Here is a 14,786-nt window from a genome sequence, read left to right as displayed (position 1 = left end):
GCAGTGCTTGCAGTTGTCTGGACAGAGGATCCACACAAGAGGTAGGAGCAAATGGACCAGAGAAGCTAGAGCTTTTGCAAGACAATGTGTTAAAACCTTAAGAAGATTTGTTACAGCATTCCAAACTAACAGTCCTGTTCAAATCATCAAAACAATGATCAATACATCCTTGTGTCCAAGCTTCTCATTTTCATTCTTTACCCTTAAATTTTTTTTTCTTTTTTCTTTTTTATTTTCTTTCTTCCCTGTCTAGGTCCCATCTCACTTGGAAATGCCAAAGTCGTTAGGACATCAGAAGCTGGAGGTATTGTGAGACTGTTCAAAGATGGAGCACTGGGACTCACTGGGATTTTTGATTGTCACACTCAACTACAACATGACTATTGTGGGTAAGTACTTTAAAAGAGCCTCTTCTTTCTTTTGCTGCTCTGTATCCTGAAGCCACCCAAATGTCCTACTGATAATTTTTAGCTACGCCTCTGTGATCCTTACAATAAGAAGCTGTTCTTTAGATAAATGATATGAGTGGTTAATGTCTTTCTTTCCTTGTTAAACTGATTCCTACTCCTTCTCTCATAGACTTTTTTTTTTTTCTGAAGTTTATGTACAGTATTCTGACAAGGTTTTAAAATTTGGCTGCTCTTGGTGCCTGGGTTTCCAGTCAGCTCTAATGGCTGCTGCAGGGGTCATGGTGAAAACACATAGAAGTAATGCTTTATTTATACCACATAAAGTGAATGATAGAATGTATGCAATAGCTTTAGCAGTGAATTAAAAAGTTTAAAGAAGGGCAAAAAAACCCTCTCTTTTACAGGAAAAAGTTTTTGGTTTATTCCAGTTGTGGTTAATTACCACTGCTTTTCAGGCTTTATAAATGAAAAAAATTCACATGATTTAAAAGAAAAAGAGTTGTTTTTTCCTCAGCAGTCATCTGAGCACCTCCGCTTTTTCCTCCATATGTAAATAAGACACTGTTCTTTTTCATGGACTGCTTTGAGCAAAGTGTGAGCCAGAGAAAAACTTTCAAGGGCCTTTCAAAGACCCTTTGCCTCCAGTCATGGACAGCTGCTGTAGTTTGTGCTGTGCATTACAGGGAGTATCCAACTAAGACGCAGGCGAAGGGGCTTGTTCTTGTATGTTTAATCAAGACTGAGTCATTAGGGAAGGTGAAGTGTGGAGGGGTTATCTCTAAAATGTATGTCATACTAAACTACTTCCTAAGGAGCCATTGATGTTTCTTAAGCAGCACTACCTATTGTACATGTTCTAATTAAAAATTGATAATGAAATAGCATGTAGTATTTTGAACTTAATTAACTAATGTGCTTCAATCACTTTGAGGTCCTTGCAGGGAAAAAATGCTACCTAAGGGTGAAACATTGCTTGCTAAAGATGACTGATTCTGTGCAGATGTTTTCTATTGACCCACACAATGCTGGAAAGAGTGTAACAGTACAGCCTATCATCAAAACGCAGGTAGCTGAAAGCACAGCAAAGCCACCACTAAGGTTCAGGTGATTGGAGATAAAATGGAAAGGCTTCAATTTATTTATGGTTAAATAATATATTATTTTGCTGGGAGCAGCAATTTTTTCTGATCATTTCTCTATATCCTTAACCTTATTGCAGCTGAAGTTTTTCCAATTCAGGGTGCAGTTTTGCTGTTCTAGCCCATAATCAGCCTACTTGCCACAAATGGTTTATATGGGGTGCTCAAACTCCATGTCCAGTGCAACAACAGCTATCATACAGTGTTGAGCAAATGTTTGAGTATTTTAACATTCACATCCACTACAGGGAAATAGCTTTATGAAAAGCAGAAAAGAATGTTATTCAAGACAATACCTGTAAATAATCATATACTTCATAAGAAAAAATGCTTTGGGATCTGGATGTTTAAAAAGCCTTTAGAATGTGTATTGGTGTTGTTTTGCAAACTGCCTTTAAAACCTTGTCCTCATGTGAGATGTGCAATCACTATTAATGACTTGAGATTTTCAGAGCATTTCTCAGTCATTAACTCCATATAATGTTCTTCTTTCAGGTCACTGACTCTTGCTGTTTGTCTGTCTATGGTTACAACTGTTTTTTTAACCATTCCTTAAAGCGCAGAATTAATCTTATCACTCTTCCCTGTTTTGTGTGCTTGCTTTTTGTTCATAAGTGTTTAGGTTTTTTCCACTTACCTTGGCATGTTTTAAAGATATGTGAAATTAAGGCAGCTGATTATTAAATCAAATTAATTTTCAAAACTATATTGGAAGTTTGTGACAGGATTCAAAAGGAAACTTGAGAAATCCAAGCACTTAACTTCAGATGTTGGGTTTTTTTCCATGCCTTTCTACAGAGTATATTTTTAATTTGTTGATAATGTAAAAGTGTATTTTTAGGCCTTCCTGTCTTGTCCAAAAAAAAAAAAAAAAAAGATTTTTTCTTCTATTTTCTTATTTTTTTTAATGAAGAAGTTTGTTAATAATACAGCAGTGGGTGGGTGTAACTACAAAAAAAACCCCATTTTAATAAAAAACTACTCCATCCAAAGTCCTCCAAGAAACTGTAATGAACAATATAGTCTCATTCAAAAGATACGATACGTTGGGTACCAATGTCTGATCTTTCAGTGTTATTGTAATGGAATAAGTGTAAGGCCTGATCTTTCCAATCAAAGTAGATGAGACCAAGCCCTACAATCAGAAGAAAGAATTCAGGGGAAGATGAAGTAAGCAATGTATGAAAATGCTGAGCTTGTAAGGCTTCACTTGGTCTTGGTAGCAAGAGAGAAGGGAGCTTTTAGTCTGAATGGAGAGAGAAGCTGCACACCAAGGTTAGAAGACATGATCGAGATGAGGAAACTAAAGAAACAGCAGAGAGCAATGATTGGGCTACACATGTACACACACAGATGTACATTTGTAGAACATCTTTCATTATGTTTCCTCACAGCAGTTGTTAACTAGCTCACTCGTACATGCCAGTCTAGACACAACAGAGATATTTTCACTACTGTAGTAAAGTTTAAATTCAGTTTCATGACCAATACCATGAACAAATACTATGTCATGGAACGATGTTGTGTATCTAGAAGTTTCATACTGTGTTAGCTGATCTATATTATCAAAATTGGGCAAAATTTGGGTGTGGAGGTATGAACCCAACAGCAAGGAAGAACTGTAAGTGAAATGGGATTATTAACTTAGTTGTGAACTCTTTTTATTAGATTTGGGTGTATTCAGAGTGGTTTTCATTAGGCTGCAGTTTGCATTGGCATGTATTATTGTATGTCAGACTCCTACACTGTCAGGTCTAGATGAAGGTTGTAGAACATGTCACTTAACACGTTTTCACACAACTTTCAGACCAAGTCCAAACAAAACTCAAGAGGAGCTACTAAGGAGGATTACAGGGGCTAATTCTCAGAATGTTTTGTGTATAGAGAGCACATCACTGTCGTACCTGCCTTCCTTTCAATCTCTGGGCTCTGACTCTTTTTTCTTACCTTTTTTTCCCTTCTAGGAAAAATCTGGCTAATGTTAGTAATTCTGCTGCGAATGGCAGTGGTAGTATTAGCAGGCTATCCACTCTACCAAGATGAGCAGGAGCGCTTTGTCTGCAACACCCTTCAACCAGGATGCTCCAATGTTTGCTATGACTTGTTCTCTCCTGTATCTCACTTTAGATTCTGGCTCATTCAGACTGTGTCTATCCTGCTACCTTATGCTGCATTCAGCATTTATGTTCTGCACAAAGTAGCTATGTACATTGTAAAAATGCACTGTTTGGCACATGGATGCAAAGGGAATAAGGGCTTATCAAGCCCCAAAGACCTGAAAGAAATCTGTAGAAGTGTTGCTGTCAGTAGATTGGATTGTGGCGCAGACAACCTAAGTATCCTTAATTTTTCTGGGGCATATACTGTTCATCTTCTTTTTAGGACGCTACTTGAGGCTGCCTTTGCAGCTGTGCAATATTTCCTCTTTGGATTTTTTGTTCCTGAGCGCTTTTCCTGCTACCATTCACCTTGCACAAGTGCAGTTGACTGTTACATCTCTCGGCCTACTGAGAAATCCATCATGATGATTTTCATCTGGGGAGTCAGCAGCTTAACCTTTCTGCTTAGCCTTGCCGATCTTTGCTGTGCTCTCCGCAGAATGACAATAAGAAACCAAAAGAACAAGCTGCTGGCAAACCTGCATGAAGAGAATGAGTGCATTTTAAACCTTCCCCCAGTACAGCATGGTAGTTCTTCTCCACCTCAAAATCAGGACCATCCAGTGTCAAATAGCAGACAGACCAGTGATGGCTCCTGCTCACTTCTCTCTGAAGAGGAAGAAGAGGCTGTTCTTCATCCAGAAGTGGTCTCTCAGCAAACTGCTAACACTAACCTTAACAGCAACAGCAATAAGCCTTGTATACCAGGAGATCTTGCTGTTAAACAAGATAATGCTGAAGAACCCTTGTGTGCTGGTGACCACCAAGGAAATACATGTGGGCAAGTGAGACCCAGGCTTCAGCAAGACTTCAGTAAAGATACTGCCCTGACTTTGAGACCTCAGATCAAGTCTCACCTTGGAGTTTCTTCCTCTGTAGTTCAGAGTAAGCTTTTAGGATACTACCCTTCAGCTGAGCTAAAAACCTCTGATGCACAATCAAATTATAGCAGTACTAGTTGCCTGAGGTCAAAAAAGTCAGAATGGGTGTAAAGCCCTGAGCAACCACTGGCCTATGACCCTGGCAGGACAAGTCATTGCATCACCGACATGGTTACAGATAGTTTCAGATGGATCCCTCGGCTGTGATTATGCTGCAGAGACACTCTACTATGGTGTGTTCCTCCACTGATGAGGAAGCAAAAACCTTGGATAGGAGTGTGAAGGATATTAGATTAAGGGAACTGTTCTTTGAAAAATGTAACACATTTTTGTTTTTCTGAGTGTGACTTCAAAAAGCTGTTGCCTGTCACTGATGTGACTGACCTGGTTTTCCAGCAGTACTTGTGAACACTTGTTTACTCTGACCTTGTTTTATTGCAAAAGATCGAGCTTATGAAAGATGTGACTTTTAAACACAGTTGTACACTGTCTGCTCTCGCAAGGTTAATTTATCTCCTCATACTATATTCTCAAAGCCCACTCTAAGAAAGGATATTCAGGCAAGAAGAGTAGACAGTGAATAAAATAAAAACACATGGTCTGTAGCAAAGTGTTAATGTGTAAGAACTCCCTGTATTTTATTGATGGAAGGCTATACCTAACCTTGTTAGCAATGCCATGAATGTACCTTTCTCTGCCCCTGGTGTTAGCTGGCCCAGTCTGGTCACATCTGAGTTATTCAACTGTAATAGCCTCCCAAGCAAGGTTGCTTCACCCAGATTACCTGTTGGGAATGGTTCTGTGCTTGAGAATTGCTCAGGAGAGAACTAGATGGGTGTCAGCCGGAAGGGTAACAGGGGGTGCTCCAGCAGCTTGGCAGTGCAGGGGCCTGAGCACCAGTGCCCATGTCCTGGCACTACTTACTGTTCATTGGCATAGATGCACAACTGACACATCTACAGAGTTTTATGTGTCTCAGTTTGAAATTGTCACCCTTGGATCTTGATTTCAGTAGGAGGAATGAGTCACCTGACCTCGTTTAGGCATCTCTGAAGGTAAGGTGAGTCACTTTCTACATATACCCATTTCTCCCACAACATGATTATGTCAGATCTGAGCTTAGGGAAAATGGTTTCTACCCTGAAAGGATACAGTGGCAATGTCTGTGTCAAAGTTCTCACCCTCTTTGTCTGACAGACTTCTTATACTAATCATTCGAAAATGTTTCTAAATTGAGTGAGTCACAGAAGATTTTATTACTGTCATGCTTTGTGCTTTCCTTCAATGTTAATTCTGTTGCATTTACATAAGCGTGGTCCAGCACTGAAGCGCAGCAGTGCATAAGAGGAGTTTTCTTTTAGCTACAAGTCAATGGGGGTTGTAGGTTGAGTATACCTGCAGATCAGCAGTGGGAGTGGATGTGAGGGATCATATACTTAGAGAAAGGTACTGGTGGTAGCATCTTGTAAAACAGATTATTCAGAAGGTGACAAGACCTAGTATTTGTAGATACTGCTTGAAGCTGGAGTAGCTGTGACACTGTCTAGACCCAGGCACAGATGTAGTATTGCTCTTAGCTTGCCACGTAACAAGTTTCTGTAATGACTTAATGGCTGGCTCCTCTGTGCAGAACATAAAGGGACAACAGCTTCCCCATTCTTCCTTTTCTCTCCTGTGAATGCAAAAGTCTTTAGAACATTTTGACGCATCACATCTGAGTATCATTTCTCAATATAAAAAGTAAAGACTTGAAGTAAACGATTATCCCTTATCTTCCGCATCCCCTCAAAAATAAGGTAGCTTAACTGATAGGCCGAACTGCTGTTTGGGTGGAAAGGCAGAATTTACTTCTGCCAGCAAAGTACCTTGGGAACCTGATGTATGTTACAGAGGTTTTTAATTACTACTTTCTAAGTAAAGTTTTCCTCACTGTTAGCTGTGTTTGTCTCTTTTATCATGCATGCTTGTTGTATGATTTGTCATTTCCAGGGTAGGAGCAACATTAATTATTAAACTTATCATAGGCAGAAAACCATTAAATATTTAAACTTCTCATCCTCCAAAGCCTCTTTAACGGGTCTGTGCTGATTAAACATACCATGACAGAACGTTGCCACAATGAGACCTTTTATGATTCATTGCGTCTTCTCAACTGTGAGAAGGAATGTAGGGAACAAATGTGGATTCAGTCTATTGCGTACATCCCTCAGTGTGAGATATAAATAGGGTAGGATAAATAATAAATGCGTTGTGGCTGGACACAGTTTGCTTTTTTGTGTCTCCAGTCAGACATCTTCTAATGACTGAGAAGTCTCATTTCAAATCAGAAAGATCCTGTTTGTCTTCGAAATGGAAAGATGGAAAGTGAAATCAGTGAATCCTTATTCTGTTTGCAGTCTCTTCTTGTGAAACTGTGGCCTTTGGTTTGTGTTACTCAGCTGCAGACCTGCCTGTTTTTAGGGTATGTGGACCCTTTGACTCATATTTCAGAGTCAGTGTAATAAGCACTTGATGTGTTTACAAAAACTGCATATTTAAAAAGCAGGATTTATATGGGCTTTTCACTGGCAACTGAATAGAAGCTTCTGGCATCAACAACCTGCTCCTAAGGAAATGTCTCTTAAGTCTCTTCTAGCAACTCTTTCCAAGGTACATTTATCAATTACAAAGACATGGTTTTATAAAATGGGTGGATGTACCAGCAAGAGAAGACCAATGGAAGACGTGCTTGAGCTATTTTGAGCTTCCACAGCTCAAGCAAATTAAGTGATTGTTGGCAGGGGGATCCTTGATGAAGAGGAGAAAATGGGAAAGAGGATTTCTTTGCAAGAACAAAGAGGATCACCTATAATTTCTCCTTATATCCAATATCACTGAATGTTAAGGTCCTGTGAAGATACCTAGATGTCCTGGAAAGAGTGAGTAGAAGAAATAACAGATGTGGAGCAAGAAAGCGACAAGATTTTCTGCTGCTGAAGCAAAGGTTTATTGTTTTAAATTTGGGTATTGGTTTAAGAAGTCCTTCCAGAACATATTTCATATTCAGAAAAATGTTACAAAAGCTGCTTGTAACATTTGAGACTGTGCTTTAAGTATTTTCTTAATCTGTGTACTTCAGAGAAGTGTTTCAGACGATGGGTTGAAAACACAATACTCCTAACACTGCCCTCGGGGAGCTTTGTCTTGGGTTCTGACAGGCTGCCATAGTAGCAGAGCAGGTACTACTAGCACCCTGAGGTGGTTCATGGAACAATGCGTAAAATACATATATTGCTCATCCATTCTTGTGTGGTATTGAACATGAGACTATATAGAAAAGAATTGAGCTCCCTGGAAACAGAGTTGGAACTGATCATGTGATAAAATAGTTTTCACAGGGGAAATAAAATTTTTATTGGAAAATTATAAAATGCCTAAAATAATGTTGGTTTCTTAGTATCTTCTAATGCATCATGGCACTCTTTTTGTTAAATAAGTATCTAGTAGGCTGCTGGAGACCGGGAATTTCTATGTTTTCCATGCAGCAAAATCAAGTAACACTGGCAGTTTCTGCAGCAGCAGCACAATTCAAAGAAAAAAACCACACTTTTTCTTATGCCTAAATAAGATAGATTTTTAAAAACTTTTTTTCTGAAAAAAAAAAAAAGAAAATTTTCTATTTCTTTTGGTTTAGTTTGGAATTCACTTAAAAAAAAAGAAAAAGAAAAAAAGAAAGAAGGGGAAAAAAAGAAGAAAGAAGGAAAGAAAGAACAAAAAAAAAACCAAAACAAAACCAGAAAACACAGTAGAAGCTAAATTCGAAGTTTCAATCAGTTATAACCACTTTATCCTCCTGCCTCACACTCCTTGTTGAGTCACTTGATTTGCTCCCATCAGCACAATGGAAACCCGTGACTCTCTTCTCTTGTGAAATACACTTCAGACAGGTGTCTAGGGAATGCATAATTTCCCATTAGCAGCAGTTGTTCTCCATGTATCCCTCAGTTCAGACCAGAATATGTATTAAATCTGAAGTTAACAATGCAGAGAGATTCTCAGTGTATTCTTTCAAGTTATTAAAATTATCTGCCCTTACCTGATACATTGTTATTGCAATGATTATCTTTCTAGAAGGGATCATTAAAGAGGATATTAATTGCACATTATTTTATTTTAATATCATTATTACAATGGGGAACAGATAATTTATTACTGCTTGTTGTATTTTAGGATAATAAAGAAATGCGTACCCAAAAATAGGAAAGTAGAGTAGTTGAAAAGACTGTTCTTTAACTTCTGTCTTTTGTACTGCCTTTAATAGCCTAATGTTCAACTGATAGAGAAATTATTTTACAATGAAATGCTCTTACATTGTAACTGAGTTGCTAAAATGTTCTGCAGATTAGATGGTCTCTGTTCGAAGTCGTAGCATGAACCCTTGGCCTGTGATGAACAGCTACGCCTGTTCTGAAAAATGAGTTCATCAAGGAAGAAATCTGACTGGGAAGTGTGAACTGTATCTCTACAATTAAAATTACTCAGCACCCATGTAGCTAGAATTACAATCACAATCTACTTCACTAGCTTTTGCCTTCTCCCACTTTCCCTTCTATTTTCATCCATTTGGATTTGACAGGCAGGACACCCAAGCCATCTCCACAGCTATAATTTATGGGAGTACACATACAGTGCTAATCCAAAGACTTTTTATGATCCTGTGCCATTCACAACATGGAAATGCCAGGAGGTGGAGAGCTGTCTCTAATTCAGGTTCTGCAGCTAATACTTCAAGTCGAGTAGCAGATTATCTTTGAAAAGCCTTCACTGATGAACACTTTACAGCATGAAGATGATGGCAGATTCTGAGCTTTTCTTTGGAAACTGATGTTCATTACAGTGCCCTCCAGAAAGATGGAGTATTTGGGGTCAGCAATCAGAAGTCCTTTCTCTTCTGGCTTTCCTACTAGAAGCTGGGGACCAGATCAGTTTGAATGTACAGCTTCAAGGACTTTTCAGTTTCTACAGAACTAACCACTGCATCCTTGCAGCTTGTAGGGCCTGCCAATACAGACTGAGCACCTTAAACATGCAGTACATCTGTTTATTCATGAGAGGTTAGTAGATCAGTTGAAAGGAATCCTATGATGAAGGGTTACATTGAGAAACTGTTGCAAAGCTAAGGCCACCTTGCAGAACAACCCTTTGGTAGATAGGTGATACAACTGCAGGTATGCCTCTGTGTCTGCAATGTTAACTATAGATAAATTTATTTGCACTGGAGAATCAGCAGGATCTTCCTTGAAACTCGACTATATAAAGCATATCATAAGTGTATGGGTACCTTAGCACCTGACCTCACCTAGCATCTCAGTGTGGACTGAGCTCCCTTGGTTGAGTCTCCCATGCAGTTTGGCACACCACCATGCAATGTGCATGTAAGTATATGCAGGAATTAGTCTGTAAAGAGAAAGTGCTAGTGAGTGTCAGCTACTTCTGATTTTGCCAGTCTCTTTATATTCTGTCTCTCTCAACACCAGGAGGTCTCATGATACAGGAGGCTGTGGTTTTCCAGTACACTGGCTGCACCCCACATAGGGCTGCCACAGCTGTCACTGTGCATCTCAAATGCAGCAAGGTAAAGCCTCCATACCTGATCCTGGAGTACCACCTCCACCATTTCCAGGACCTTTGGCAAAGTGTGTGACCCAGCCCGTGGTAAGTCCATTTTCCAGAGGGGATTTCAGCCCCTTGCTTTGGTGTGGCCTTGGCAGTAGCTCTTTCACTGGCAATGTTTTCTGTCCATCCAGAGGCATCTCTTTGTGCTGTTCATTTAACAGAGCTCAGGTGGTTATTTGGAGGAAGGCAGTTTGCATTTGTACTTTGGGGACCTGGCAATTTGAAGTGAATGCCACCAGGAGGGGTGGTAGTGGTGGTGAAATGCAGTGTGTGGGTCACAGAAAACTAAGGAAAACCTGCTTTGCTTGCAGTGATAGGCGTTCTGCATATCTGGGGTGACTTATATTAGCTCAACTGGCCAGGCTTATATCTGGGAGAAAAACCTTTGCAAAAGCTGCTTTAGAAAGTCAATACAAACTCGAACACATAATCATAGACTCAGAGAATCAACCCGGTTAGAAAAGACATTTAAGATAATCAATTCTAACCCTTACTCCAGGAGCGCCAAGGACACCACTAACCATGTCACTAAGAGCCTCATCTACACATTTTTTGAACAGTTCGAGGGATGGTGCTTCTTGACATAGGCCAACAGGCTTTACTGGCAGAAAAACCTTCCTGGAGACAGGCCTGCAAACATGAGTGTGTTTTTGAAAGCTCTTTTTAACATATCTCCCCATTAGAATGAGTTTGCCTTTCTGTTAGGTCTGTGTCAGCTGTGCAAGTGCTCAGGCAGCAGCTGTCAATCTTACTTTGTAGTCTGATCCTAAGGAACAGAGGGAACTTTGTCCTTCTTTTGAAGATTCCTGTATTACTTAGGTCCAAGGACATGGTGGTGTTAGTCTGAAGAGGTCTACAGCTGGGAAGACTTTTCATTACTTTGTCTATTTTCCTTTAGGAAAATAATAACTGTGGCTCACTGTCAGGTGCCAAGTTCCCTTAAATCCTAGTGCACACCAGGAGACAGAACCCCATCTGTCAAACGCCCACTGATGGCCATGAGGAACGGAGAACTCGTGGGCGTTTTTCGGAAAGCGAGAGCATTCTCTTGGCTGAGAGTCCTGAGCGAATAAGGACAGGAAGCTTTGCAGCCCACAGATCTGGTGGGCATCCAAGTCTGGTCCCTGGGCCAGGCACCCCTGCTGCCTTCCTTCTCCCTTCTGCCACAAGATGTTGGTGAGATGCTGTTGGGCTCAAGCAGGGCTTTGAGAGAGGGTAGGGGGCTGCATCCACACAAAGCACCAGGGCTAGGACAGTTCTCAGACAATGTCTGAAAATGCCAGACTTGGGGATAGGTCCTCTGTTCCTCATGGCTCTTTGCTCTTTATCAGTACTCAGATGGATTGGTTAATATAGCTTGTGTGTCAGGGAACATTAGGTTGAATCATGATGCTATTTTATTTGAACATATTTGCTGCTCTCTAGAGGAGCTGGTGGAACTTGCATGGTTAAAGGATACACTGTTATGTAGTTTAAGTGGTCCTAAAATGAAGAAATATAATGAAGAAAACTAAAGAAAAGAAGCAAGCCAAAGTAAAAAAAAAAAAGCTTCCCTAAAAATTTGCCCATAAATGAAGCAGCAGTAAAATAAATGTTAGAGTAAAGAACAGATAAGTGAATGTACTGCAGCAAGGTGGAAGGCAGCACATAGGTATCATTGTAGATGATGCTTAAAGAGGTAATACTAAAATAACACCTTTTAAATAAATTATGGTTACACTGAATAAGTTATGATTATACTAATCAAAGGCCTTGTCAGGAATAACCCCTCCTAAATCCTTAGCAGACGATGTGCAGAGTGCTTTTAAGGGGGTCAAAGAGGTGAGATTAATGGCTAAGAAACAACCTTTCTATTGAACAATCAAAACTATAAATTGTACCAGCTTTACAAAGACATGATAGACCCTAGCAAAGACAATACTGAAATCTTGTGCAGAGACGTGACTCATGATAAACAGAATCAGCAGACTCTCTTGGAAGGGTGCAGCTCCAGATTAAGTCACTTTGACATATAGCTGTGAGGTAAGTGTCCAAACTTCCATTATTCTCTGATGAGATCTGGTCAAATCCAGATATGGGCCCCAGTCAGTTGCCCACAGAAGGTATCTCATGTTATTAGAGTTACCGGAAGGTAATTGAGATATTCACCTGGGGCTTTCAGACATGACAGAAAATTACAGGAGACACGTGTTCTTTTGGAAAGGCAGGTAGAAGCGGGGAAGGAGTCTCCAGGACCACCTGAAACCTATGTCTGAGCAATTGAATTAAGGCCCACAGATTTACCCTAGAGGGAATGGACTCATCTGCCAGGATGCATTGACTACTTTAATCAATAGAGTATTAGTAATACTCTATTGACTACAACAGGAATTTATGTAATAGCCTACCTCAAAAAAAAAAAAAAAAACCCTAACTATATTTAGGTCCCTACTTGTATTTAGATGTCTTGGTCTTGAGCTGAACCTCAGCCTTCACCTAATCATGGCTCTTGTAAGGGGGGGAAAGGAGGAGGAAGAGGAAATTAAAGTATGAAAGTATCAATAAATATTTAAGCAATTACCACAGCTGAAGTACTACCATAAAGCATGTCACCTTTCACCAAATGTGATAGTGGTTTTGCTCAACAAAAGACACAGAAAAAGCAAAGTCAGGAAAACAATAATTACTAGTGACCTGGAATACCATATGATGTCAAACATTTTCATGGTATAATTCCTTAGAAAAAGAGCAGGAAAACCAAACACTGGTCACACCTTTCATAGATTTCAGAAAGACACCTTGAAAGTCACCACTGCAGCACTCTGAAATCTTCTAAAATGTCAAAAGAAAAATGGGCACTAAAGTCTTCCACAAGTACATCACTATTGCCACACAGCTGTAGACTGAGCTCCATGTGTATTGTTGCTAACAACTTAATTGAGGGAACTGCAAAAAAATGAAGCACTGTAGTTCTGCAGGAAATGCTAGGAGATGTAAATGCACAGCTGGATCAATGCTTCAATAGAAAGAAAAAGATTGTCCAGTGTTGACAGAGATATATAATTTCTTATTATCACAAAACACAGCACATCAGAATCAGCAACCTCAGCCACCACTTTAAAAGACAAGATATTTAGAGGTAGATATGTTGCATTTTAGAAGATACTAAATAGTTTGCTCTGCCCAGTGTTTGTGACAACTGACTGGAAATAAAAACAATTATCTCATTTTCTCAAAGACAGAATACAATATTACTTAATGTAAAATAATATATCCCTTTTCTTCCAAGAGACTGTAATTTTCTCAGTAATACCTTATATTCACTATCTATCTTTCATAATTTAGTTGGGATGAAACCAGTGGAGGGTCTAGGAAAGTTTCTCTGTGAACATTATTCACATTCAGCTTCCACAGATTTTTTCACTGTTGGCTTTTGGACCTTACAGAAAATCCTACCCAGGATAATTCTCCATTACCTTCTTCTAAGACATGCAGAAATATAGATATTATTTTTATTCTCATCTATTCTAATTTTTCAGAAGGAATAATGTTTGAAAGCACTGTGCAAACTCATGAGTTAACCCCTAATTCAGAAAAGCAGTCTTGTTCAAGAAAACATTTACACATATGCTTATTTTAAGCATCTTGTAAAATCTCATTGAAATCAATAGGACTTTGGCATGCACTTAAATAGTCCTTACCACCCGACATGCTTATGATCCACTTCTATTCAAGAAAGCAATCAAGCACAAGTTTCTGAATCAGGATCTAAAGGTATTCTGTGAAAACCATTTCTATTCCAAGCTCTACTAATAAATTAGGTTTTTTGTGATTTTGCTTTTTTTTCATTAAGAATGTATAACGTGAATGTGCTTTGCTTCATTTTAAGCTTGCAAAGGCCCATTTTATATTCTGCTTGTTAAATCAGATTCTAATGATTCTTTCCTTCATGCAAATCTTTCCTCTCATTCATGGATTGTATTTAAATTCTGCTCAGCTTGCATTCATGATGCCTTGTCAGTGATTTGCATTGCTCTGATGCGTTTGCCCTGGTTGCACCCCTCACTCACTTTGGCTTGAGAACATAGAAGCCATAAATAACTCTTTAGCTGCTAAAAACAACACACACAATTCTTGTACACTAATGAGCTGGAGGATGGCAGCAGTGAAGCTCCTTGTGGGTCTCTGCAGTTTCCCAATCTCACTATTCCTAATGCCCTGCTCCATATCCTGTAAAACTGTGACTTTCCACATTGTTATAGGCAAAATTTCTCGTCACTCGAGTTTTGTGAAAAACTCCAGCTTAAAAAAGAAATCCCAGTGGTAAAAGTGTTTTCTGCACAGCAGGCTTGGGGAGGGAAAGCAGCGCAGCTCCCCGCCGAGTGGCTGCTCTGGGCTCTGTGCGGCGCTGGGAGGCCCTGTCTCCAGATGGCAGCAATGTACAGAATGTACAGAACACGTGCCGTCCCAAAGCTGCACGTTCTCTAGCTGGATGGGAGCGTTTCCCTTTCCCTTCCTTTCCCAAAAAAGTCAGATTTAGTTTTATTCCCACTCTACTTTTGG

The 14,786-nt window shown here is 39.6% G+C and overlaps 1 protein-coding gene across 1 annotated transcript; it reads left to right on the top strand.

Annotated features, from left to right (window-relative positions):
- The first annotated feature begins 325 nt into the window (after window positions 1–325).
- On the top strand, window positions 326–4,700 carry GJD4 (gap junction protein delta 4). Its single transcript, XM_005153018.2, has 2 exons — window positions 326–389; window positions 3,514–4,700. The coding sequence occupies exons 1-2, from the start codon at window positions 326–328 to the stop codon at window positions 4,698–4,700; spliced, it is 1,251 nt and encodes a 416-aa protein (XP_005153075.2).
- The last annotated feature ends 10,086 nt before the right edge of the window (window positions 4,701–14,786 follow it).

Source organism: Melopsittacus undulatus, chromosome 1 (genome assembly GCF_012275295.1).
Source record: "Melopsittacus undulatus isolate bMelUnd1 chromosome 1, bMelUnd1.mat.Z, whole genome shotgun sequence".
NCBI classification, from domain to species: domain Eukaryota; kingdom Metazoa; phylum Chordata; class Aves; order Psittaciformes; family Psittaculidae; genus Melopsittacus; species Melopsittacus undulatus.
The sequence above is the reverse complement of the archived record's forward strand: the minus strand, read 5'-3'. Positions and strand labels throughout refer to the sequence as shown.